At 46.1% G+C, this 27,093-nt stretch overlaps 1 protein-coding gene across 8 annotated transcripts in view; it reads left to right on the forward strand.

Annotated features, from left to right (window-relative positions):
- The window catches only part of DNAAF8 (dynein axonemal assembly factor 8), a 93,417-nt gene extending 66,726 nt beyond the window's left edge, over positions 1-26,691 (forward strand). For all 8 annotated transcript variants that reach the window (XM_051779912.1, XM_051779902.1, XM_051779967.1 and 5 more), the window contains 10 exons: positions 845-907; positions 2,390-2,443; positions 4,458-4,627; positions 9,763-9,958; positions 13,405-13,499; positions 14,498-14,618; positions 16,681-16,898; positions 18,852-18,937; positions 23,152-23,221; positions 26,499-26,691. In XM_051779912.1, coding sequence (XP_051635872.1) covers positions 845-907; positions 2,390-2,443; positions 4,458-4,627; positions 9,763-9,958; positions 13,405-13,499; positions 14,498-14,618; positions 16,681-16,898; positions 18,852-18,937; positions 23,152-23,221; positions 26,499-26,576 — 1,151 coding nt within the window. In that variant the 3' untranslated portion in view covers positions 26,577-26,691. The remainder of the gene's footprint in view (positions 1-844; positions 908-2,389; positions 2,444-4,457; positions 4,628-9,762; positions 9,959-13,404; positions 13,500-14,497; positions 14,619-16,680; positions 16,899-18,851; positions 18,938-23,151; positions 23,222-26,498) is intronic.
- The last annotated feature ends 402 nt before the right edge of the window (positions 26,692-27,093 follow it).

Consider the following 27,093-nt stretch of genomic DNA (forward strand, 5'->3'; position numbering starts at 1 on the left):
GGTTGGAACGAGATGGCCTTTAAGGTCCTTTCCAACCCAAACCATTCTGTGATTAGTCAGAAGCAGAGAGAAATCAAGATTGTGGTAACACCATGTATCAACTGCAGAGCAGTGACACAGTTCCATAAGTGCATTCGTGCTTTGAATTTATAGCTCTTCCTTTATCTTTCCTTGGGGAAGAAAGGTCCTTTGTTGTCAACACAAACTTAGATGCTTGTGTCAAACACTCTGTGCCTGTGTAGTGTGGAGTAACAAATTGGCTGTGAGGAATAGAAAGAAGAAAATGTGATTTGTCTGGGAAAAGATCCTTAGCTTAGTCTCATAGAAAGTTAGATTTGTTAGTGATCTATGTGGGAGTTCTATGTGAGATTGGTGAGCAAGAAGAGGAGGCCTCCAGAAATGGAGGCATCAGACATCCCAAATTAGTGTATAAACTAGTAAGAATTCATGCACTGCAGCCCTTGATTAAAGTCATCTTGAGATGAAAAGGCAGGATAAGAGGGAAGCAGAGCTGTGAGCTCAGTTTATTGAGGGAGGTTATAATGGCAGTGCCAGCCTTTCCCACCAAAGCCATTGTCAGGAACAAAGGAGCACAGCTAGACATGACTTCCACACCCTGCACTCTCTCTTTTATAGGATCATTACATTTTTCCTCTTGTTTTTATTGTTGTGGGAGGAATGGAGAGGCCTTTGTGCTAGAGAACAGCTCTTTAATACTTTTGTAGCAAGTCAAATGTCTGCCATTTCCACTGCTAAATAAACTTACCTTTGTCACCCCTTACCCCCAGACAGTGAAGGTTTCCCATCTGTCAATCCATAAAAATACATCTCCTTCCTTTTACAGATGCAGAACACCGCCCTGCCATGAAATACCTGCCACCTCCTGGCAGGAGGTCCAGGGCTGAAGGTAAGACCAGAAATACCTACCAGTTGCCTCTTGGATATGAACAAGTTAACTTATGCTCTTAAATAGATTGAAGGAAACCATAACTGTCCTCTGTCAGAGCCATTAAAAGGGGATTAGTAAACCTTTGGTTAGACATCCTAATCCCAGGAAATTAGGGCCAGATGGGTCCACTTGGTGCTGGGAGAAGATGGACTGCCAGATCACCTTTCTCCTCTGCAGTTCTCAGAGTGACCTGTGTAGGGTTGCTGTGGAAATTAGGCTGGAAGAGTAATTAATGTCTGCTTTTTAGCAGCCCTTTTCAGATGTTGCTCTCAAAAAAAGATGAGTTGCATTATGTTTTAGAGAGGTGAAATGTCTTGATCACCATTGCCCAAGTGAGTGACAAATCAGAGCAGAATGGGCATTCCCTGTCATGTATATCACAGTGCCACCCAGATCACCATGGAATTCACAGATCCTTTCAAATAACCCCAATCCTAAAGAAAAAAATTGGTACTGTGAGGATGGGAGCTAAAAAGTTATGAGGAAAGGATCTGGGAGCTGATTCCACCGATTTGTGCTCTTACAATTCCGTCAAAATAAACAACAACCATGTGGAAAGAGAAAGAGGTCTTATTAGAAGAAAAACACTTTGGCTAGACACCTTCCAGCTACGTTGTCCTGGGAAGTAGAAATACATGGATTTTGGACAGTAATAAATACCCAAAAAATGGTAATTTTGTTTCGATGAACAGATTGTAGTTTTCTGTTGTCACACTGGCTGAACTTGCCAGCCATTGGCAAAGGAAGTCTTTTATTAATCTGATGCAGGATTCTCCTCATTGTGCCCTAGATTTAGATAATTTCTCACTTCACATGAAGTGCCTTAATTTTCCTCACCTCTCCAGGTCACTGCAGGTTTTACATTAGACTGAAGGAAACATTTTTCTCTAGGCTTTTGTCCTAAGTTCTGACTCACCAGATCCTTTCACCCTGCTCTGCTCTGATGAAGAACCACTGGAGCAGTCGTTCCTGGCTGTTTGGGGAGTGTCAGTGAGGTTTTATCAGCAGAGCTGGGCTCAGTACTCAGAATCCACAGCACTTCTTGGCTTCCAAGGGCACAGGAGAGGATATCAAACAGAACACCTGAGCTTCTGGGATTTACACTGGACACAAGGCTTCTAACTTGACTCTGGAGTACTGGGAGCACAAAGGTGGCTTAAAACCACTGTTAGCCACTCCCTGAAATCCCAGAAAAGGTACCCAAGAACCCACAGGACTTGTACTTGCAGTCTTATACTTGCAGCATGTGCCCTTGGGCTCAGTGAAGAAGGGTGGAAATGTGACACTTCCCAGGGTGTCCCAGTACATCTGAAATCAAGCCATGCATGCCCCAGTATAACACTTTTGGCTGCATTATGTAGAAATGATGGCAACATCCTCCAGTTACTCTCCAGGAATGCACAGACCACTCACTCCAGTCTCTCTGCTTCTCTTTTTCAGTGGGTGAGAGCTGGAGAGGCCGTGCTGAGTCCCTGTTTGCCTACCTGCACACAGGTGAGAGAAGAGCAAATGGAAAAATGTCATTTGATAAGGACTTGGTGGAACTAACTCAGCTGGATGTACCAGCCCAAAATAAGCAACAGGATTATACCAACATTTTCCTGAGGCTGGAATACAGGCAGTGATAACCTCCCTTTCCTAAGCCTGCCAGGAAATCTAGTATCTGCTTCTCCTGAGTTTACACTTATTTGAAGTCACACACCTGTCTGAAGTATTGTATATAAATAGCATATAAGATAAACAGTATTTTTGATATGAAATGAAAACCTATGTAATAATTTTTTTTTTTTTGGGGGGGGGGAAATCACTGGCTCTGAGGAATGGATCTAAAAAATATTAATATTAATATTAAAAAGTAGAAAAACATAGTAAAGACCAGGAAACTGGGATGGCCACTGAACAGCCAAACTGGAGGTAGAAATCAGGCAGGTTTTAGGTTGCCAAACAGGTACCTCTGGTAATTCCAGAACAGCAGAAATTGTTGCAGTGGTTAGTGATGTTTTGTCTAACTCTTGTCACTTATAATCACTGAGGAGAGGAAGCCAACCCTCAGTGACAAGGTGCCCCACCTCTTTTCAACACTTGTCTTTGACCAAACCAACCTGGCAAAGTGATGTGAGACAAATCCCTCCTGAAGCACCTGAAGTCCATAAATATGCAGCAAGTAGTGATTCACATAAGCACATGAATGAGAATATTTACCCAAAAAACATAGCAGATGGTGACTAAAAACATCTGGAGGCCAATGAGCACTTCCAGAACATCAAGATAGCCAAGGTGGATCCCAGCAGCTCAGCAGATCCAAGCAGCTTCCTGCACTTGCAGGCTGTTGCTATGGCATTTAAATCTTTCTGTTCAAGATGGATGTGAAGAAAATAGCACATCTTTAATAGGAGGGCTCCCTGCACGACAAGGGTTAGGTTTCCATCTCAAGTGGGAAGGCAGGAATCTTCCTTTATATTTTTAATCCTGTATTTCCCTGCCATGAATCTTGTTTCTTGGCACCTGAAAATAACAACATTCAATCACAGGTAGCCTTGTTGATGCTTTGTTGCATTGACATCTGTATAATGAGTAGTGGGGTGTACAGGAAACATAAAATGACATATTTTGTACACAGATAATCTTGGATCAGTTTTACCACCTGTCACTTCCTTCGTGCTGATTGACATGGTTAAGCACCAGCAGTTCCTGGGGCCTCACAAACTGGTTCTGACCCAACAGTTGCCAATAAATCTTCAAGAGATGTTATTAGGATAAAATATTAACTATGCTCCTAGTTGTAAGTACTTTAGCAAAACTAAAAGCTCGAAAATGCTGTCATTAAAAATGGAATTTATGTATTTTCTGCCTTTACATCCATTTTCTACCATCAGACAGTGAAGTTATCTTGGTCTGGTTTGTTTTCTGCTTCTCATAGTGCTGCAGCTCTGCTGGGAGAGCTTTGCCAGAAGCAGAAAGTTTTTGCTGAAATGTCAATTTTGGTAAACACAATTCTATTTATAATGGGTTTATGACATTAATGGGGACCTGTCAGGCTTGTTAGTGCCTCTCTGAAACAGAGCTCTAACCAAGATACAGAACACAGGGATAAGAATTTAATAGCCGCCTTAAGGATTACATCACATAATCTCTACAGTTCACATGAAAAATGTAAAAGGGAATATTTTATCCCTCTTAAAACATTAATGTATAATAGAAAGGTTTGAGTCTTATCCTACAGACCTGCCACATAAACTTTTTGGACTTGGAGCAGATTTCCTGGGGGGGGGGGGAAAGAATCTCCAAGCCTTAACTGTTTTAGATGTATTTTTAAACTAAAAATCCAACAAAAGAATAAATAAATAAATACATAAATAATCCTTGATACATGGGGCGTTTTATGGACCTGTTTTGTTCCGATTTTTATGAACTTCATGCCAGCTTTTCCATAAACCTCATCTCCAGAGGTCCATCCAGGCTAGTAAACAACTCCTGCTGTGTGTTTCACGGGAGTGCTTTGTTCCAGGAGCCCAGGTCCTCTGCACAGTGCTGCTCATCAAACCCAGGGTCTGGAGCCAGAATCTTGCCAGGATCCTCAGAAACCTAGACCTGGAAAAATTCACCCTGGTCGGAATGAAACACGTAGACCTGGAACCAGCCCTTGCTCTGGGACTCCTTCCTGCTGAAGTGAAACAGGTTGGTTCAGAATCAGGTAGATCCGTGGCTCTGCTGAGCTTTAGAGTGGGGAAATGTGTCAAGTGGTGAATAATCCACTCCTGGAAAAGGCAGCAGTTCCCACCCGGGATTTCGGAGGTGTTGTTGGAATTGAGCTGTACAGAACAATCAGATCTGTACCTTATCAGCACAGAGAGAGCTGACATGCTCAGGGTTCCTTTTATCACATGCCATAAAGAAGCAGACCTGGTTTCTCCCAGATGAAACTGTGGAGGATATGGGGAATACAGACCTCCCAGGAATCTGTACAGGGCTGACTCTTTACCTGCCAAACAGGTGTCTTCTCATCCTTCCCCGGGGTCATTCCAGGTAGGGCACATACCTGCACGTGGGCCTGGTTTGATTCCATGTGTTTAAACCTGGGAAACACTCATTGCATTGTCAGGGAATATGGATCTCTGGAGTGCTGTTACCTTAGATTACATCAGAGACACAGCTCCTGAGTTCCAGGAGCCTGTGAGCAACTCTGTAAAAATGGCCTGCAAAGAGAGAAAATTGTCATTGCTGAGGTCTAAAAGACAATAAAAAGGCTTCTTAAGTTTTGGGGCATTATGGGTGTTAATTACCTAAAAATAGATATGTTTCTGCTCTTTATAATATTAGAAATTATTTTTGTCCTCAACCTGACATATCCTGAGTGTTCAGATATTATGAAAGCCTGGAAACTGAACACTGGGCATTTGAGAGGAGTTAGATTATTTATTTTTTTTTTAATTTCCTTGAGGGAAAAAGAAAATCTGTGTTATTTGATTGCTTTCATGAAGACATGTAACCAATTAACTTTAGAGAAAACAAACCTTTGTAATTGATACTGTTGTTGGGTTAAGTTGGGAAAGTTTATAGCATTGTCTCCAAGAAATTCTTGATAGAGGCTTTCAGAAGAAAACAAGAACGTGCCAGGGCAGCACTGTGGAACAATTAATACTTTCTGTGTGATAGTAGTGAGCACAAGCATCTGATTTTTAAATATTTATACTGGTAAGAGGGTTATAGTTGCTGTTGGAGTGGATGGGGATGTGCTTCCCAATATGTTTTTTAATACAAAACCAAATACAAAATGCTAAATACAAAATGCTTTTTTGATCATCTGAAACAGAAAATGTCTTAAAAAGTCCAAATATCCTCAGGAAATAATGTATATACTTGTGGGGTAAATGTGAGGAGAGGTTGTTTCATGAAAAATATCTTGGGTTTGGAGTTCTCCAACACACCAGAGCAGCTGTTGAGCACTGATTTAGTTTTCTTGAAGAGCTGGTAACTAATGAGTGTAAAAATTACAGATTATTGGGGTTTTGTTCATGGAAAAAAGAGCGGGTTTCGAAAGGGAAAGCAGAGAAATAGTGTGCCTTTGGCAAGGGGGAACTGACAGTAGGAAATGCTTTCTGCTGTCCAGGGGCTCCTTCTCGTTCTTAGAACATGTCAGAAAGTCTTTCACTGGTGAGGGCTGGGAAAGGCTGAGCTCCCAGCATAAGTAGGGAGATTTTCAGAAAGCCTCAGCAGGCTCCAGGGCCTGGGTTATTTGGAAAATCCAGCTGGTAAGTAGCACAATGGCAGCTGTGGGAGCAGGGCTGGTTTTCCAGCTGAATTTCTTATACAGTGTTTGGATGGGAGCAATATCAGTGTTGATCTGTTCCTCAGTTTACAGCACAACAGGACACAACAGGATACAATGCTGGTTTTAAAATGAGGCTCTTCATGTGGGTGGCAATTGCTGAATTTAGCATGTCACAGAATCCCAGAATAGCTGAGGTTGGAAGGGATATCTGGGGATAATCCAACCCTCCTGCTCAGCAGGGTCGTCTGGAGCAGGTGACACAGGGAGGTTTGCAATGTCTGCAGAGAGGGAGACTCCACACCCTCCCTGGGCAGCTGTTCCAGGGCTCTGCCACCTGCCATGGAAAGAAGTTCTTCCTTATGTTGAGGTGGAACTGCTTGTGTTTTATTTATGGCCATTGCTCCTTGTCTTGTCTCTGGGCACCACCGAAAAGAGTCTGGCACCATCCTCTGACACCCCTTGGAGATACTTATATGTATGGATGAGACCAATGATGATGAGATGTCCTGTTGAAGAAAATGGAACCAGTGTTTCTGCCTCTTCTAGAAATTTTCTCCATGGCTTTTATTGCCTCACCTGGAGCCTCATCCAAAATCCACCTCTCGAAAACTCCCAAGTGCTCTGCGATGTGCCAGTTTGTTGTGTGTACATAGTTTTTGTGAGCAAATTTGGGTTTTATTCACTGAAGCCAGACTACCTCACATCTCCTTTTTCTTTCTAATGTATTATTTACATGCACTTGACAAATATCCTCAGCAGCCTGATCTCAGCTACGTGATTGCTTTTTCAATTTAAATACTAACACTGAGCTCCGGAGCAGCGCGTGGCCTTTGGCATGTGATAAATAATGGATTGCTCCGTTCTTCCACGAGGTTATCGAGTCACAGGAGCCACAACAGTGTGTTTTATCTGAAGTTTAAGAACACTTATAAAAAACAAAGGTCAGGTAAATAGAGCTGACATTGTCTTCCCAGTTTTTTGGCACGACCTGATGGTGTTCAGACAGTGAGAAGCGCCTGCTCCCAGGAGGAATTCTGCCCTTGGAGGCTGGATCTCCTTTCAGTGCTTACCCAGCAGATCCAGCCCCGTGGAGATTGGCAGTTTTAGCCTGATTTTTACAGTGGGACCTGATCCTGCTTTGGGGATTACCTGATCTGATTGCCTGCAGTAGCAGGTCACTGGACTCAATACTCAATGATTCTCTCCAACCCTATCTTGTGATTCCAGCAGTAAAGGCAGAAGGATAATTTTGCTGCTTGTTAATCCCGTTATCCTCCCGAGCCAGTGCACAGCTGGAACTTCCTCTCAACAAAATTGCTCACTGAATTCAAGGCAGCTGCACATGTGCAACCTCTCCACAGCTGCTCGAGGATCCACAAGGACACAGCTTGGAGAAAGCAGGATGGAAATAAAGGAGGATGGGAGAAAAAAGGATGGGAATAAAGGCAGCACTGGCCTGGTGGCATCTGAAGTGGATGTGAGGAGCTGTATCAGAAGGAAAGGATTGCCTTGACTCACCAATTAGAAACAACATCATCTTTAACTCCAAGTGCCTGGATTTGCTGGGGAAGAACTGAAAGACAGGAAACAGAGAGAAGAGTTTTGTTATGTAGATCTAAAATCACTGTTAAGAAGCTCTGGAGCAACATAATTTCGTTTATTCTGGTCTAACAGAAACTGAATGTTTTCTTTGCAGTTGTTTCTGACATGGATGAATGTTGATATGTCACATCAGTCTTTTTGAAAGTTTTCATGAAAATCATCACTGTTTTTCATCCCCCAAAGAGAAAACCCATAGAAAAGTGAATTATGCACATTTCTTTTTAACTAACAAAATTTTCAAGCATGAAGGGATTATTTTGTATTATGCAGAGCCGAATGAATGTCACAATTTTGCAGCACACTATGCCATGCTGAAATTCTTTATCCTCACCCAAACAGAGCTCTTGTCACTGGAGATATGACCCTTTGCCCATGGGGTAGAAGGACTGACAAACACCACAGACAGTCCCTTACATAACTCAGCACTTTAGGAACAGGAGGGCTTTCTCATGGATCATTTTGCCTTTGCAAATAGAGGGGAGAATATGAGGCTTGAGCTCATGGTTTTCAACTTATAACCTAATTCTCAGAGATGCAGTTTAGGAGGAAGGCGAGTGTGAGAAGATTTGGGTCAAAGTCAGTGAATGGTTTCACGTGATGGAGGAGCAAAAGAGGCCTTGAAGTGTTTTATCTCCATATTTTTAAATGAAATGGTAGGATTTGCTTTTAGAAATGTTTTATCTAGAGAATTGCTATCCTCTGCTGCTTTTAGAAGATTAAAAAATAGAGGAATTAAAACCTCTGTGAATGACGTGATTCAGCTGAATCAAATTCCCCTCCTGTTTTTATTTCCTCCAAAATTAGAAAAGAAGTAAATAACCATGAGTTGGTTCAGGCAGGGAGCTGGAAATGCCCTTGTTTGTAACGTGTGGAGAACATCCAGTGCTGGCTGTCACACCGTGGGGTGCAGGGAAGCAGCTCCTGCCACTTTACTCAGATGAAGAGGCAGGAGGAGGGAGGCTGCAGCTGCTTTGGGCACCCTGATCTTGTGTTCAGCCCAGACATCTGCAACAAGCCTGGTTTTCCAAGGTTTTCCTTGATTAAAGCAGTCAGCAAGGCCATGAGCTCTCTGTTGCCCATGGCAAGTGCCCCAGGCACTCGCTGCCTTTCCATCACTGTGTCTGTCTCCAGCACTCAAAGCAGATTCCTCTCACCAGTACAGTGGTTGCTAGTTGGCATTTCCACTTATCCTTAGGCAAAATAAGATTCCCAGGGTCTTGTGACCAGCACAGCTACAAGAGGAACAGCTTTGCTCAGGAGTGGTCACGGGCTGAACTGACCATGCTTGGAAAAGAAGCAAAAGTAGAGAAATTTGCTATGAAGCAAAGAAATTTTGGGTGCAAGAAAAAGTGCTGTAAAATCACAGCATCAGTGGCAAAGCCAGGAGGGCAAATGGTTTTCTTGCAGGCCCTCTTCTGACCCTCCTGCTTTTAATCTCTGTGGTCCTGGTCCTAGTGTCTGGAATTCTACCATCTTCCAGGAGAAGCTCGGCCCTGGCAGCAGAGTATGTGTGGGTGTGTGTGTGGGGGGGGGTGTCTTGCCTTTCATGAATACAAAAAGAAAGGGTCTGCTATTTGTAATCCATCATTTTATATTGGCTGAACAATGAAATGTGGCTTGTTATCCCAGGGCAGTTGTGACCCTGGTGATACTGCCCGTGTCCGTGCTCCCACCTGACCCATGTGAGTTCCTTCACGCCAAAGGAATTAGACCTTCTGTAACCTGGTGGATCTCACAAGTCCTGCTTGGTGTCTGTGGTGTATATTTTGAAACTCTGCCTTCAGAGACCACTAGCACGTATCTCAAAGAGGACACAAAGCAAGGAGTAAGCAAGATCTGCTTACTTCCAACTTTTCCTAGCCAAAGGAAAGCTGAGATATACCCAGTGCTTTCCAACACTGTTCCTTATAACTGTCCCATCTCTGTTCTTTCTTTTCAGGATCCTGCTGCTTTAGAAGCTCACTGTACCTACCTCACCTCAGGCACTGCTCTCGTGCTGTGTCTGCAGAGGCCAAATGCTGTGAAGAAGCTGGTGGATCTCCTGGGGCCAGAGGATCCTGAACTAGCCCAAGCAGTAGATCCCTGCCTCTGGAGGGCTCAGTATGGCACCAGCACAGTCCACAATGGATTTTATGGTAGGTTTTTGTAAAAGAAAAGGCCAAAGACTCAGATATGCAAATGGCAAATAAAAAATGTACTGTTCCCTCCTGCACTGTCACTACAGATCCAGCCTTGGCAGGCAGTGAAGACCATTATTCCCTAGAAAGCTTTCACTGTATTCTTGATGGCTGAGCTGAGTGTGTCTCCAGATATAAAATATTCTCCTAGAGGATATATTTCAAAAAGGTTTCTTCCCAGAACAGCCCTAGATCTGTGTTCCATCATAATAGATTTCCTTTGATCTCTTCCCTGCTTGGTCACTTTGTACTTTTGGCTTGGTTATTTTGTAATTACCCCCAAGAACCCATCTGTCTTCTCTGCTTGTATGTGTCCTGATGTCTCCATAACCCATTGGCCCACTCCCAAAGATTTCACAGAGGAATTAAAGACTCTAAGATACTGAGTTTCTGTAACATCTCAAAACATTGAGGACCAATACAGAGGTGATTAAGAATTTCTCTGACTGAGGAAAGCAGGTAAACTCAGCTGTTTTCCATTGGGAGAGGCTCTTTCCAGCTGGCACCTGAGCAGAGCACACAGTCAGCACCCTCAGAGTGCTGAACCATCACAGCTTATCTGCCAGCAGGGAAGGACTGGGATGCTGCACTCTGTGTGTGTGTGAAGGATGAGAAAATGGGAATCACCCCTGGAGAGAGTGGCCTGTAGAGAACAAAGGGTATTGCCACAAGGAGAGAAGGATGTTATTCCAAAAATTGTAAGGGTTAAATCACTGCCTGTGAGTAGTGTTTTGTCCTGATTGGGCTCTATGTAGTTAAACAAATATAAAAATAATAAAGCAATAATTTCTTTAAACCCAGGTGAGCTGGTAGGCACTGTATGCCCTCAAGTCCCAGAACTTTCCTTAGATTATTTGGCTCTTTCTGTTGTATTCTGTGCTGTGAAATCACTCCCTCTTTTCATCCATATCAAGTGGTCTGTTGAAAACTGGTAGGTAATGAAGTACTACCATGTACAGCTTGGGGAAGAGAACCAAACCCTTGATCCAGAACATTCTTTTATCAGATTGGAATCTTGAGGACCAAGACTGAGCCAAGAGAGCTCTCTCACCATGATCCCATAGGATCTCATCTGTGGGAGGGACTGAAGAGCAGGATGTACCTACACAAAAAGAGTGGTCAGGGCTCTTTAGCCAATACTTTTACATTATTGGCCCCTGCTTCTTTTGCCCTTAAGGTTAATGGATTGTGTATCCAGGTTGCCTTGAGACTGAGAACTCCTCAGTCATGACTCAGAATGGGTGCTATATACCCCAAACTTCAGACACCTGCTACAGTTGGAGCATCCCCAGCATAACTCAGTGAAAGATGACTTTATATTGACTAGAGAGGCTGAGTCTCACCCTATTAGGTTGGGAGTCACAGGTAGCTCACTGTTTTTGAGAAGCCCTCAAATGTTCTGCTTTGGGATTCCCTTCAGATCCCTAGGCTGGGACTTGAAGTCACCTTTGAAGTCTGGGCTGAGCTGAACTGGCCACCACCTGCTCTCAGACCAGACTATGTGCATTGTGTACAAAGCCATCCTGGCACACATTCCAGGAAAATGGATGTAGCTGTAGCTAACTGATGAGTCTGACCCAGCTGCTCTGCCAAGGAGGTGTCTGTCCATAAGGAAAGGAGTGTTCCTAAACCCTTGTACCTCCAAGAGCTTGTCCTTCAATACAGGTGAAACATTTACCTACAAGTTAAGCAGGAAGAGCTTTCCATGAGTAATGTGGGGGACTGTAAGACCATCTTCCTTTCCTAGGAGGGAATACTAAGCTTTCTCAGTTTTGCTCCAGCCTAGGAAGAACTTTAGTTAATGCCTGAAGCAGAGCAAACTCTCACTGTTTCCTCCCAAAGTGACTGGGGAAATTCAATTAATATGAAGACTGGGTTCCAGGGAGACCATTGAACCAGGTAGTGCAGTAATACAGCTTTAAAAGTCTGAGGCTCAGCTGCAGAGTTAAACCTGCCTTACTTTCATCTCTTCTGGAGCCTGGAAAGTCATTGTACAGTGCTTTTCCTTGCATCCAAAGAGCTCTTAGGTGTATGCACCTTACACTGGGTTATACCTTGAGCAAAGCAAGAGTTTTACGGTTGCTCACTTTGGGAGCATTTGTGTCCTCTAATGGTATCAGTGATTTAAACATGGAAGGTACATAAAGGATCCAGCACAGCTCAAACACAGGAGACTTATACAACCTTAGGATTGTAAAGTGCTGTGTTAAGGGCTCTGGCCATACAAAGCTGGAATTATGGAGTTCAAACAGTGCCCTCAGATGGGATTCTTTCCTGGGTAGCCTCAAAGGTGGGAATATTTCAGAGGATATTTGTGTATTTGTATCCCAGGAGTATGGATCTGTGCCAGCACATTGACAAACTATGTGGACTCCAGTTATACAGAAATAGCTTTTCCCTCTCTAATATTTTCCACCCACGAATCTCAACACATCCTGAGTAGTGCTTTATAACGCTGATGCTTTATAGGGAAATATTCAGCTGCTAAGCCTGGAGAGACCTCTCAAGTCACTGAGATCAGTTCATTCCCTCACAGACAATCCCATCACACATTCCCTTTCATAAGCATCCACCCCACTTGTCTGGTTGTCTGCAGCTTCTCTGCTCTGATAGCTAAAAATCTTCTTACATTTTCAAACTTAAATATAGTCACATACAGTTTGTGCTCATTTGTTCTTCTGCCATTATCTGGACTTCATTTTAAGTAGTTCTTTTTATACCTCTGACCTTTTCTACCCTGGAGTGTTTATCAGAAATCAAATTGCTTCTCAGCTTTGGGTCATGTTGGGTCAAACAAGCCAAGGTCTTTTAGCTTTAACTCTTCAGATGATTCTCCGTTCCTTCCACCATCCTCATGTCATTTCTCTGTACCTGTTCTAGTCTCAATTCACTTTTTTTGACCCCGGGTGAACAGAAAATACACTGCCATTAGCAATGCCTCGTGCTAATTCTGATTTCTGTTAGACCCCCCCAGCCTATTTAGGACCTGCATTATTGTTACTAAGTACATTTATTTTACTAACTAGCTCTTTTCCTTCAGTAAGATCAGCCTGATGTGATCCAGAAGCAAAGGAACAACAATGGGATTTAGAGCTGGTATTGAAGGGCTTCACAGGCTCCTTAACATGATTCCCTTGACTATACTCTTAGGAAATAGGAGTCTTGTTTACATGAAGAAGCTGCTGAGTGATAATAGGACAGAATCAAAATACCAAGGAGGCAATGAAACTGTTCTAAATATAATGGTTTTAAACGTTTGCTATTACTGTACAGAACAGCTGGCCTTTAAAGCAATTACTTCAGTAAGTTGCACATCATCAATCTCTCCAAAAGATGAGTGTGAGTCTAGAGAAAATGTTTAATTCAAAGCCTGAGAGAATCTTCTCATTTTATTTATCTCTCAGGCTCCAAATCCTATCAAATGGCTGTCCGGGATATGAAGCTGTTTTTCCCAGAAGGGCTGTGCTGTGCCAATTGTCAGACACTGGAGGAAGAAGAGGTAGGATCTGCCCTTTCCTGGGGTTTATCCTGCTGTGTCAGAGCAGTGGCTTTGGCCTTGCTGTCCCATGACTTCTTTCCTATTATGTTTTAGATAATGCTGCCTGTGATGTGTTTTACCAGCTGCTGAGTTTTCCTTCTCCTGTGGATGTTCCTACCACACTGTGCTCCCTCTGTATTGACCCAGAGAGCTGGTGGAGGAGAGCTGGTTCAGATCTGTTTGTTCAGAACCCTGGGCTGAAAATTCAGGAGGGCTCAGGGTTTCAGGAGCAAAGCTCCCACATGGTCAACATTGATTTGGAAGGGGGATATTTGCTTTCAGCAGGGATAGCAGCATTATCCCTGACTGCTAAGCACAGATGACCCAGGGGCTGATTTTTTACCAGCTTTGTGTCGTTCAGGAGCGGAGCTGAGGTGGGATGGCTGCTGATGGAATAATGATTTGGTTATGCTCAGTGGAGTGATGGAAATGTTTGAGCCTTGCTGTGGCTCAGAGGTGACCCAGCTGAGTTAGTCCAAGGAGATTAGCTCTGGAGCTGGATGCTGCTGGCCACATCTGTAACAGGCTTCACTAATGTGGCTGCTGTCCCTGTGCAGCTCAGCCCAGGGCATTGTGGCTCTGCTGGGCACTTGGATGTGCCAGTTCATTCAGAGACAGGAAGGAGCTGCTACACCCCAGCTTTACTTATCCACTGGATAAAGCTGCCAGCCTCACAGATTTTGAGAGTCTCCCCTGGAAAAACTGGGAGCAGAGACCTTAGAAAGACTTTCAAAAGGATGACAAGATCCTGTATTGAATTAAGCCACAATTAAGAAGAAAAATGCATGCAAAATGTTCTTGTATCTGCAGACAAGCAGGTGTTTTCTGGGCTGGCAATTACAGAAGTACACAACAGCAACAAAAGCTTCACAGCTTGCCTGAATCAATCCTTCAGAAGTGTTAGCCCTCCTGATTAGGGAGCAGTGTTCATGTGACTTGCTTCTCTCTCCCTCCTGCAGATTTATAACCTGAAACGTGACCCCATATTCAGTCTGGAAGTCAGCAAGGAGCACAAGATCCTAAACTGTGAGCCAGGAAGAAAACCCAGTGTTCTGGGCTCTGAGCAGCTATGCAGTCCTGGTAAGGAAATCTAACTCCTGGTACAGATTGGGACTGCTATTGATTAATTGGACAGCAAGACAAACCATCTGGTGGCAGCAAGATTTGGTATTGATGTCCTTTCAGAAGGGAGAGACAGCTCTGAGCTGCAAAGAACAGCTCCAGGGGAGTGCAGCCATTTAACTCTTTACCTGCTGGGCCTTTGCACTGCCAGTGCTTTAGGGGTTAAATATGGAGTTGACCTTAACAGCAGCAGCAGAACAAGCACTGCCAACACAGCTGTGGATGCAACAGCACACGTTCCTCTCCTGAACTTTTACAAGGTGTCTCACACCACTTTGGCCACAGTGGTTTGTGTGTCCATTCAAAGCCTCCCTGGGAGAGGAAGGACACCAGGACATGGGTGGGCTGGGTGGTGGTGAGGCAGTCTGTTCTGTGAGTGGATGGATAACAATTTATGCAGGGAGTGCTGCTGGCAGCACAGCCATCAAACTCTCAGAAACTGGACTGAGAGCTCATTCAGTTCCTACTGCTGCTGAGCAGCTGCCAGCTCAAAATGACTCCCAGCTATTGCCAGGCTGACTTTGATGTGGAGCTGAAGCCTCAGCAAGGCTGTCAGTTCCCTTGGATGCAGCAGCTTCTCTGAGCCTTTTCTGTTGATTTGCCTTGATGGACAAGTGTAAACACAGCTGGGATACAGCATCCTTCAGGTCACGAGGTGTCACTAACACAGGGGGATGCTGCCATGTTGGGATGTTGGGGATTGATCCCAAGCCTTTACAAACAAGCAGTGATCAAGTAAAGCATCCCTGTGGTGTTCACTGGGGAATAGAATCGTTTGGAACTGGCTCATTCTCATTCCTGTAGCTTGAGTTCTGGTGTGACTGATGTGGGCAGCTCAGAAAATGGTTCTGTGCTGCACCTGGTCACTGTGGCCATCAACAGCAGCAGTGGAACCACAGGATTGTTGTGGACTTGAGAGAGGAGTATGACAAAAATGCTACAGAATTACAGACCATCACATCTCTCCTTAAACCCTTCCTGACACAGGACTTTGGGGCACTAGTCCCATACCAGGAGGTGCATGAGGCAGCACATGTGGAAGTGCAGAGAAAGGGTGGTAAGTCAAGGCCTCTGCCCTCAGGACAGCAGAGCTGTCACTTTGGGTAGGGGGTCTCTGAAGGAGGCTTTTTCCCAAGGTATTTGTTACTTGGTATTTCTCCCATTATCTTACTGCATAATGGGAAAGAACTGGGCCTATAGCACAGGTCTGCTGTGACTGAAGCACTTCTTGATTTTTATAAGAGATTGCATAAAATAAAATAAAATAAACAAAATAGCTTGTGGAGAGAGCAGAGGTATTCTGCAGGCTTTGCACAACCCAGTGTTGGAATCAAATCTCAAAATATGTGCCCTTAATTTCTTGCTACATGAGGATCTCTGCTTTGAAGATGTCTAAGCAGAGTAAAAAGGAAGCCAGTGTACAGCCTTGATGTTTTTGTGTCTCAGAAAATGTATTTCAAAGAGTTACTGTCCTGGAAAAGCAAGTCCACGTGATCCCTGAACTGTCAGGCAGGATATAGTAAGTGCCTCCAGCAAGGCAGACACATCACTCACGTTCTGGGCTCATCTTGAACACTAGAGGAAGCTCTTGCACACAAGGAAACCTCCTTCCAGCAAATAATTATCACAGAGCTGCTGCCTAATGGACAGACAGATTTATCATGAGGAAAATATGAAATACATTAAGTCTTACGTATGTTGAGCAGAATTACATTAGGGATTATAAAAGCAGCTGGATTAACAGATTTCTTTGCGTGGAAAAAAATGAAATGGAATCATGTCTCCTGTAGCAAAGCAGCAGTTGTCCTTGTCTGACTCCTGAAATGGGGTCAGTACTGCTGTCTTGTGATCTCCAGATAGGGACACAAAGACAGCAGCAGTCCAGCAGCTTGGGATGAGCATCCCAAACCACATCACAACTCCTGAGTGCCTCCAACATCCCACTTCCATGTCCGTGGCAGGGAAGAATCACTTAGAGGGGGAGAAATACCCAGTAAGTGTTTTCCTCTTCTCCCATCAGGTCAGCCATTGCTGGACACCCGCTGCCAAAGCACTTGCCTCGTGTTGCCTGGGATAATCCTGCGGGGTTCAGAGCCCCCACCTTACATGGACCTGCTGGATGAGCTTCTTGGCAGAGGTTTCGTGGTGACTGGAGCTCGTCTCACTGTGCTGGACATGCCACAGGCTCTCTGCATCTCCAGGACACTCAGCAGGGCCAAGGGCAGTGTGGCAGCAAAGGTATGGAACAGCTGGAGCTGGGCTTTGCTTCCTTCCCCAAAGAAGAGCTTTTTAATGCCCTGCTGTGCTAAGCTGGCTGTTTGCTCTGAGCAAACTTGCTTTGGTAGCAGTGTTCCAGCACTGCCTCTGAGCTCTGACACCTCTGGTGAGTAACTTGGGCAGTGTCCCTCCCTGGTGTTCCTATATCCCTGCTGGTTCACTGACCCCAACCTCAACATCATTACATGTGAGTGTATCCTTAGTGGGAATTGCCCATCCGTTATTTATTTATTGAACATTTAATTCCATTCACCCATTGGTGCACTATTATGTGTTCTGCTGCTGTCTCCTGTCTTGTTTCTCCATATAAATACAATTTCTCTTTCCCTTTCTCTAATCATACCTCATTAATCCTCTACTACAACGCTGAACAACTCTCTCATGTTTTGGACTGTGCCCTGGAGTCCTAGGCAGGGATTTCCCACCTGCAGTGCTGCCTCCAGCTCTGGGGTCTCCAGCACAGGAAGAACATGGACCAGTTGGAGCAAGTCCAGAGGAGGCACCAAGGTGATCACAGAGATGGAGCAGCCCTGCTATGAGGAAAGGCTGGAGAATTGGGATTGTTCAGTCTGGAGAAGAGAAGGCTTTGTGGTGACTTAATTGTGGCCTTCCAGGACCTGAAGGGAGCCTTCAGGGAAAATGGAAAGAGACAATTTACAAGGGCTTGGGGGGACAGGAAAAGGGGAATGGCTTCCCACTGCCAGGATTAGATGAGATATTTGGAAGGAATTCTTGGCTGTGAGGATGGTGAGGGCCTGGCACAGGTTGCCCAGAGAAGCTGTGGCTGCCCCATCCCTAGGGCTGGATGGGGCTTGGAGCAACCTGGGCTAGTGGAGGGTGTCCCTGCCCATGGCAGGAGGGTGGAATGGGATGAGCTTTAAGGTGCCTTCCACCCCAGGCCACTCTGGGATTCTCAGTTAGTGGGTGCTCAGGCTCCAGCCCAGTGTGGGGCTTGTGCAGGTGCTCACGAGGCTGGAGCACGGGCTGTGCTGCTGGGCTGAGCAGGCCTTGCCTCACAGCAGCCAAATATTGGGCCCAGACTGTTTTGGTGTAGGAAAAGCCCACCATGTCAGGAACCTTGCCAGGGCAAAGCATCAAGGTGGAATGTACAAGGAAGTGCTGTCAGCAGCACAGGGTAAACCAGGGGCAATAGCAAATCAACAACCACCCAAGGGCTGTCAGACCACAGCAGCCCCTCTGCAAAACACATTTGTGCTTCCAGCCTTTCAGTTGTAGGTGTTATCTGTAATAACAGCAGCTAAGACCTTTTCAGGTTGTGATTTTTTAAACTGACATCCCTTTGAAGCACATCTATATGGAACAGCAATTACATCTAGCAGCCAATTACTGTAAGAACTGCTTCCTTTTCCCGAGGGTCCCCCGAGGATCCATCCCCCTGCACGTGGAATGTGCAGCTCTCTAGGAATGACAAAGTGAATCAGTGTGTGTGGGGCAGAGCCATACCTCCTTCCTCCTGTCAGAGATTAATGACTCTGGGCAGAGCTGGCGTGCTTCCAGAAGGATCTGGCACTGCTGAGCTAAAGGTGAATGTTACAGCCTTTGCTTTCCCGTGCTGGAAGGGAGGTGGGTTCCTTCAAGTAATGAATGCTTCTGCTACAACATCTCAACATTTACCTTATCTCCCTATTCCTGCTTCCAGCAGAGCTAATGACTGAATAACACCCCCTGCTTATTTTCACTCTGAGAGAGGGGAGCAGGAATAACAGTGAGCTGTAGGAGCCGGATAACAGCTCAGACACGATCCTCTCAACTTGGAAGAGTCTGTTGCTTTGTGGCTCCAGCCCCTCCCACAACACACAGGTGGTTATTGGTGCTGTCAGTGGTTCATCAGCCAGAATTAGACTCATTTGAGTGAAGAGCAGCACCAAAGCTCTGTTCTTGCCTCTCTTGCAGTGTTCCCTCCTGAAGGATGGTTTGTGCCTGGTGCTGGCAGCACAGCGGGACAATGCTGTCACCTGCCTCTGCTCCCTGCTGGACAGGTAAGAGACGACATGGCCCTGCCCCACACCCCTACAGAGCTTGTGCTCTGAGGAGGGGCACCTCCTTCCTGTAATTCCAGCTCTGATGAGGGCAGGTGCCACTCAAAGGCAACCTGTTCTTCGCAGTTACCTTGTTAATCATCGAATCATGGAATCACTAAGGTTGGAAAAGACCATTGAGATCATCAAATCCAGACATCAGCCCAGCACCACCACCATGTACTACACTAAGCCAGGTCCCCAAGTGCCACATCCATGTGTGTTTTGAACACTTCCAGTGATGGTGACTCCACCCTGGGCAGCCTGTTGCAGTGCCTGACCACCCCTTCCATGAAGGAACTTTCAAGTATCCAACCTAAACTTTCCCTGACATAACTTGAGGCAGTTTCCTCTCATCCTTTCCCTTGTTCCTCCGGAACAGAGCCTGACCCCCACCTGGCTCCACCCTCCTGTCAGGGAGTTGGAGAGAGTGAGAAGGTCCCTCAGCTGTTCCTGGTGCTCCACCCCCTTCCCCAGCTCCATTCCCTTCTCTGGACACGCTCCAGCCCTTCAATGTCTTTCTTGTTGTGAGGGTCACAATACCTCAGAGTATCCCACACTTTCCAAGTCATGTGTCCTCTACTCAGGACCTTAAATACTAAGCTGTGTTGTTGGTTAAGGACCTGGAGTGTCTGTGAGGTTTGGCAGCGTGGTTCCATGAACACAGGGGATTCTGAAATAAGGACTCACATTGGGAATAGACCTGCTGAATCAATAAAATTTCTTGGAGAAATATCTTAGCAGATTTTATGTTTGCTATGAAAAAAATACTGAAATGCCAGAGAGCAAAATCAAAATTAGCCTCTTAAATAAATCACCAGAAACGTTGGATAGAGAATGTACAAGGCTGGAAAAACAAACAGAACCCCTCTGCAGGGACTGATTAGTGAAACGGAGTGATTAGCAGGGCAATTAACCCTCTGTTCCCCAGAGGGAAGGTTTGCCTGCACAGGGGCTGGTGTTTGGCAATGGGATGTGTAGCTCGTGCACATGGTTCCTCTGGCAGGGGAAGCAAGGAGGGTGTTTTCTGACAAATTCAGTGAGGAGCAGGCCAGGAGCCACAGTGATAACACTGCCCTGACTTTGGCTGGACCATCTGGAGGACTTCCAGATGATGCTGTCAGTGGAACAGGAATAAGTATCCAAGGATAATGGAGTTTACAAGCATCAAGGGGATCAAAGCTGAATATCCACGTTTGTAGGCACCTCAGACTTGTCATACTTTGATGAAATGTTTCAGGGCCACACCTAGGAAGAATGGTTGGAACAAAGTTCAGCAGTAAGTTTTCAAAAATGTGTTTAAGGTAATTGCAAAAGATAGACTTTGCTCCTATTCATTTAAAATCACATCCTTGGGATCCACATCCCAAACCTTCCACCCTGCAAGGCACAGCACTAAAGGGAGGCAAAGAATAACTTCCCCAAGACCTTTCTGCTTTGTTTTCTTCCACTTTTTTTCCTGGTTTACAGGGGAAAATTGAGCTGTTGGGAACCCCAGAGATCACTGGGGTGATTCTGGGAGAGTGGTTGCCAGTACAAGGCCCCCTACCTCTCTTTTTTTCCCCAGAGTCATGGGTGCTGCTTAGCAGGACCAGCTGCAGCCCAGCACTTCCCTCTCCTGTAGGCTTGACATGTTTTCAGCTTCAGTCTCAAGGCAGCACCTCCAGAGAAACCTCCTATGGCTTCTCCTGTCTTTACCAGGGAGCCCAGGGGCTGAGAAGGAAGTGGGCAGGAATAGGTTCCAGTCTCACTGTGCCTTCAGCTCTCATCCTGCTCTGTACAGAGCCCCTTGCTGAACTGCACAATACATGTGCATGAGTTATGGCTGTCAAGAGGCACTTCAAGTGGCAGCATCCACTCTGCCTCTCACCCTGGTGCCAGAACCAGTGATCAGGCAGCCATTTCATACAGAAAACCCATATTTGCCTTCATGATCATTGGTGCCTGTGGAAGGGAGGGGCAGGAGAGTGTGTCCCAGGATGGGAGGAGGGAGGCTCACATCTTCAGGTAGATCAGCTTCAGCCAACAGGAGCTCAGGGCCTTATTGTCTCACAAGACATTGCTTAAAATCTGCTTTGCCAATATGTTTGAAAACCCAGCCTGACTTCACTAAGGACACTTCATGCCAAGACATCTTCAATTTAAATAACCCCTGAGGTTAATTACACTGACAACTCCATCAGCCCTTTCTGTACCGTGTAAGTCACTGGGTATTTATTTCCCTCTCTCTGCCACGACCTGCCCAGGTTTTGGCCTGAATTTGAGCTGCACTGCTGAAGCACCACGGTGGAGGGATTATTTTACAGCCCTGGGACTTGACTCACAGCTGAGGCACATTTCTTTGTGCCAGGGGAGGAATGTTGCCATCTGCATGAAAGCCTGGGATGTGATGTCGGAGATGGGTCTTGATAAGAAGGAGGAATCAGGTGTTGAGAGGAGCAAAGTGGTCTTTGCCAGTGTAACTGCTCCTAGTTCTGACTATTAAAGCTTCCCTAAGCCAGCTCTGGTAGTGCTGGAGAGACATTCAGTCCCTGGGGGGTTTGAAGACAGACCCAGACCCTCCTAAGTGTGATTAGGAGCTGCAGAAAGCAGCAGGGCCCACTCTGGCTGCTTTCTGGACATCCATGAAGGAATTATTTCTGCACCAAAGGGCAGGAAGAACAGAGGGAGGGACAAAACCAGTGCAGGTGTGGACACAAAAGCAGCTTGTGAGTTTGGTTGCCTGCCAAGAGTGGAGCCAGAGCAGGAATCTGGGAGAATCTGGGCACGTGCCAAGGCTAACTCGTAGGGCAGAGTGAAGTCAGTGTTTGGAAGAGGTGAGGGGAAGCTGCAGCTCAGCCTGGGAGCAGTGGGAACCAGGGGGAGAACCCAGAGAAGGAAGTGACACAATCCAACCCCACAGACAAGGAAAAATTATGTGAGACTTACCTTTCTAGTTCTGTCAGCATCCGGCTGCCTGGATATCTCACTTTAAAGCATTTGAATTTTCCCTGCCATAACTTGTTTTCACAGCCACATTTCCTGGCTGCAGGGTGGCAGAGGGAAGAATGTGCAGCAGTGGATTCAAAGCAGCTCCTGGAAGGAAGGCATGCTCTGCTTTTTATGCATGACAAACCAGATTTAACTGCCTTAATAGGTGATGCTGGTGCCATAGTGATTACTCCTCTATGGTTTTAAGCATTTAAAAAGTACTTTCAGATGCCTGTAAGATTGTTAGGACCTATATACATTGTGCACAGACTTAGGAGCTCACCTGGTTAACATTGTACTGAACTCAGGAGGCAGGTTTTGGGTAAAAAACACCCAAAACACTGCAGCAGAATAAAATCAGAGTTTAGGCCAGGCTTTCTGCCTTTCTGCCTTTAAACAATGTAATGCAATCAGAACAGAAGGCAAGTGTTAAGGAACTTAGCTGGATGTTATTCTTCCTGACGGAACATTCTTCCCAGTGTTAATTGCTGTTAGCAGGGAGTGATGTTATCCCTATAGGAAGCTCATCCCGGGGAGCTTTGGAGGGGTAGGAGGTGTAGAAATAAAAAAAAAAATGAACACATGGGGTGTAAAATCTTAGAGCAGTTGAAAACCACTGAAAGGAAAACTGTTGCCAAGCACAATACCTGGATATGGGGGCAGGGAGCAGGGAGTGGCGTCCAAAGACTCTGGAGAATTTTCAAGCCTGAGGCTCCAAGTGTGCAGAGAGTCAGTTTAAAAGGCACTTTTGAAATTTGTACCATGCCTTTTGATTTCTCTTGGATACGTTTTAGGATCAGCTCGTGTGTGGCTTGAGGAGGAACAGAGCAAAACAAGGACTAGTGAGGCAGTCCCTGCAGCTCAGAAAGTCCTGGGTTTCGTGTAAAACACCCAGATTATCTTTGTGGAGAACAAGACCCTTGCACAGGGGTCTTGCACAGAGCTAACTATCTACACTTACATGTCTGCCCCAGAGCCCCCATTATGCAACTGTTAGTTTGAAGGTTTATATTTTAATAGTGCAAAGCCATTTATACAAAGCTTTGTAAAACCCAGGATTTAGCTGTGTAAAGAAGTTCAGTAGCAGATGCCCATGGCTGGAATTGCTGGCACAGAGCACAGTCCTCCTCAGAGCTGGGTCATCTGCACTCCCTGACAGCTGACAGGGCAAACTAACACTGCCTTCCCTTCCTCTTTCCCCCCAGTGCCTGCTGGCAGAAGCAGTCCATCCTGAACACTGCAGAGCATCTCCTTTATCCCCAGAATGAGAATCAGGCAAGTAGAGAAGTTTATGGTACAGATATGTGTCCTTTGTGCCCCTGTGATGAATGGAATTTGTCAATATTGGTTGAATTTTAGAAAAATTATAAGCTCTCTGAGACAGAGGTGGTGTCTTGTGGCAGCCCCAAGCCTTGGCTTACACTGAGCCCAGAACCTGGGGAAGACAGGACCAAAATCCTGTCAAACTGTCTTCCAAATTACAGTGGTGACACAATTTTCAATCAAAATACTTGGAGATATTGATAAAGAATCTATATTTTCCATAGAAATTCAGTTATTTTTTTCTCAAAAATCAACACTTAAAAAAATATCACAGAATCCCAGAATGGTTTGACTTGGAAGGGACCTTAAAGCCCATCCCATTCCATCACCCTGCCATGGGCAGGGACACTTCCACTAGCCCAGGTTGCTCCAAGCCCCATCCAACCTGGCCTTGGACACTTCCAGGGATGGGGCAGCCACAGCTTCCCTGGGGAACCTGTGCCAGGGCCTCACCACCCTCCCAGGGAAGGATTTCAAATAGCTGTGATATTTGTCAAAAATTAGTGACAGGAAATGTTCACTCAGGTCTGTGGCCAAGCTGGCACATGTCCTATGTTCTGGAAGTTATGTTTCAGAAGCCCAAATCCAAATGGAAGAAGAGAAATGAAGCCATTCCAGGGATGGGTTGGCTGAATATTTTCTCAGTAGTTCATCCCAAGAAAGGAAACACTGAACTCCAGACATGTGGGCAGCTAATGGGAATAAACTGCATAAATACTGGCTGTATAAAATTCTGGCTGTAATCATCAAAGTTTAGAACAAAACAAAGGAGAGGTTTGGATAGAGGAGGCAGTGCCTGAAGAATTGGGATTAGGAGATATAAACTCCTGGTGGAAGGGAGTGTGGGATGACATGGCAGGGGTGTGGGATGAGATGATCTTTAATGTCCCTTCCAATTCAAGCCATTTTGTGATTCTGTGATAAAAGAATTGGAGGGAGTGAGAAATTACAGCAAATGCCCAAGCCTCTCCTCTGGATCCCTTTTGCTTCTCCAAAAAAACCCAGCAGGAGAGCGAGGTTGTGCTTGTAACCTCATATAACACATGAGAGCTGCTGCCTTCAGGACTAGTGCTTTAAGGACTGAGCCTTAAAAGACACAGAGCCCTCTTTGAAGTCTGTGTTCCTTCTTTTAACACAGTCAAAACTACCCCAACTTCCCCAAAGTCCTTCAGCTGCTGCCTTCAGCCTCTTTCCCCGTGGCACAGTGGGATTCTCCCAGCGTGGCTGGGATTGCTCCCGCTGCAGTGCCTGGGAGCTCTGCCTGCACAGCTCTGCAGGGCTGTCACAGCTCAGTGCTGCCTGCTGCCAGGGTGCCAGGCTGTTGCCAAGGAATGTGACAGGGCAGCAAGTCCAGGCTGGCTTCTGATTTGCTTTGAAAGGACATTACATATCCCTGCCTGACATAAAATCCTTTCTGCTTCCCGGCACCGGGGAATCAGCCTATCAGGAAAAGGCTTAGAGCACTTCTGTGCTGAGAGGAGGAAAAAGCAAATATGCTCAGCCCTTCTCCCTGCTTCTGACAGCCTGGGATGTGGAATCTAATCCCTCTGGGGCTGGTGGAAGCAGGGGCTGCTCTCAGCAGCTCAGAGTTTAGATCAGGACTGTAGTCCTGGGACAGTGGTGGGTGCAGCACATCTTGTTGGGGGTACAAACAGCAGGTTTGTTTTCCAATGGGTCTTTGGCTCCCAAATCCGGGGTAGGTTCAGGAATCAGAGTGAGATCTGAGGAGCAAGCACAGCAGGGAACCTGAACCTCAAAGGGTGGCCCAAGGAATGATGTTTGAGCCTCTGATCTCTTGCTAATGAGTTTATGAAATACCAGCCAGGCTTTCCAGGGCAAAGCTAATGAGCAACATCCTGATACCAGGCAAAGTTCAGGAGGGTTAAACGAACATGGATTTCAAATCCTCGTGGTCTGAGCAGAGCTGCAGTCTTTACTGGTGGAGTTGAGCCATGGAAGTGAAAAGGAACATCATCCTTTCTCCCTGTGAGATTTGGGATTAGGCAATAGGATGGGAAATCAGCTTTCCAAATGTGGACTGTGTCAGTGCTGACATCTGGGCCTGGGCTGGTTGTCTGCCTGCTTCTGCAGCCCTTGAGGTAAGTAAGCCTTGCATTGCTGGAGCACCTTCACCTGCCTGTGTGAAACATCTGCCTTAGGAGCAGACAAATCCACACTTTGGAAGTTCCTTATTTTTACACAGTGACCCTGAAAATGCCGTGCAGGCTTATCCTGGGCACACACAGACCAGTTCCCATCTGGAAGTGTGACCATGGTCACACCAGGGAGCCATGGCCACCATTGGGGGCTGTTGAACTTCCATGGACCTCCAGATGTCCCTGCCCAAACTGGAATGTCTCCAGCAAAAAGAGAGTAGTCAGGGTGTGCTGTGCTCAGCCTCAGGACTGGGCTGTCCTGGGGCTGGATGTTTCCCCTCCTGCAGCTGTGAGTGTGGCTGGGATGAGCCCGTGAGGCCGAGGTGGCCATCCCTCGGTGGCAGTGCAGGACGTCACTGACGTGCAGGGGGTGACACAGTGTCTGCACAGTCACCCTCAGTTAGAGCCCATGGATGCAGCTGAGCCTCCACTGGCAGGCAGCACTAATCCCTCAGCTCTGCCCCAGTCTGCTCCAGCATCTCCCTCCTTGCAGACACCTGAAACCTGGGACTGGAGCAGAGGGACGGGCGGAAAACACATCCCAGCCACTCTTGGCCGCTCTGCCCCTCAGCAGCAGAGGGGCTGGAGTCTATAACAGAGATTAAAAAGCTGTGAGGAGAGGCAGAGCTGGCAGGAGGGCCCCAAGGGCTGTGTAGGGTGGGTGTCAGCACAGCATCTCTTGTGCTTTATGGGACATGGTGCTCATTAGCACAGCCAGGATTGCAGGATTGTCCCAGGGCCCTTGGCAATATCCTGGCCTCTCCAACTTGGAAGCAGCCATGCCAGAGCTGTTCCAGAGCAAGGTTTGGGAAAGAGAGGTAGAGCAGCTGGGGGAGGGAGTAATTTCCCACTTAGCACTCTGCATATTGTTGCTATTTGTTGTTCTTTGAAAACATGACTCCTGAGAACGGCCTAACAGTGGCCACAACTACAGGTTTCCCAGCCATCTCTGTACTGGAATTAATCCAGCCTGGAAAATAGCCTCTGCACGAGAAACCTGCATCTGAAAAGAGGTTTCTTTGCCATGCACAACTCACAGCTCTGCCCCAACCCTTTCCTTCTTTTCTCCCCAGGCCCAGGAGCTGCTCTGTGGCCTTTTTGACTCACTGACATCAGAGAGCATCCACCGGATTGAATCCCAGGATTCTTAGCCAAGGCAGTCAAGGCCTCCAAGCAGCCTTGGATGCCACTGTGGAGATGGACACATGGGGACTCCCAGCTCTCAGAACACTAATATTTGTTTGGGATTAAAAAGCAAAGTCTGAAGTGTGGCATTAGCATCGCTAAGATAAATGAGAGTGGTGGGAGAAAGGATCAGAGCCCCAAAACAAATATTTCTGAACTGTAGCCATGGTTTCTAATGGAATGCATTCAGAGACAGTCTGCTTGTGTCCATGGAGCAAGGTTTGGAGCATTCCTCTGACTGGGAAAAGTTCAGTAAGTGAACTTTTCAGCAGTGTTCACTGCTATCTGTCTCTCAGGTTCTTGGGAACTCCATCTTCCCCAAGCCTCAAAGACTTCATGGAGAGATTCAGTAGCTGCTGCTGCTAGTGTGTTCTCTGAACCAAAGACAAAACCACAGCAAATAAAATGGAAATAGTCTGAGAGAAGGTTGGATCCCTGGAGGGTTCAGTACACCAGGTAGAGCCATTCAATAAGATTAAAAGC

This window comes from Manacus candei, unplaced genomic scaffold (genome assembly GCF_025592945.1).
Source record: "Manacus candei isolate 608988 ecotype Guabito, Panama unplaced genomic scaffold, ASM2559294v1 h1tg000002l, whole genome shotgun sequence".
Taxonomy (NCBI): domain Eukaryota; kingdom Metazoa; phylum Chordata; class Aves; order Passeriformes; family Pipridae; genus Manacus; species Manacus candei.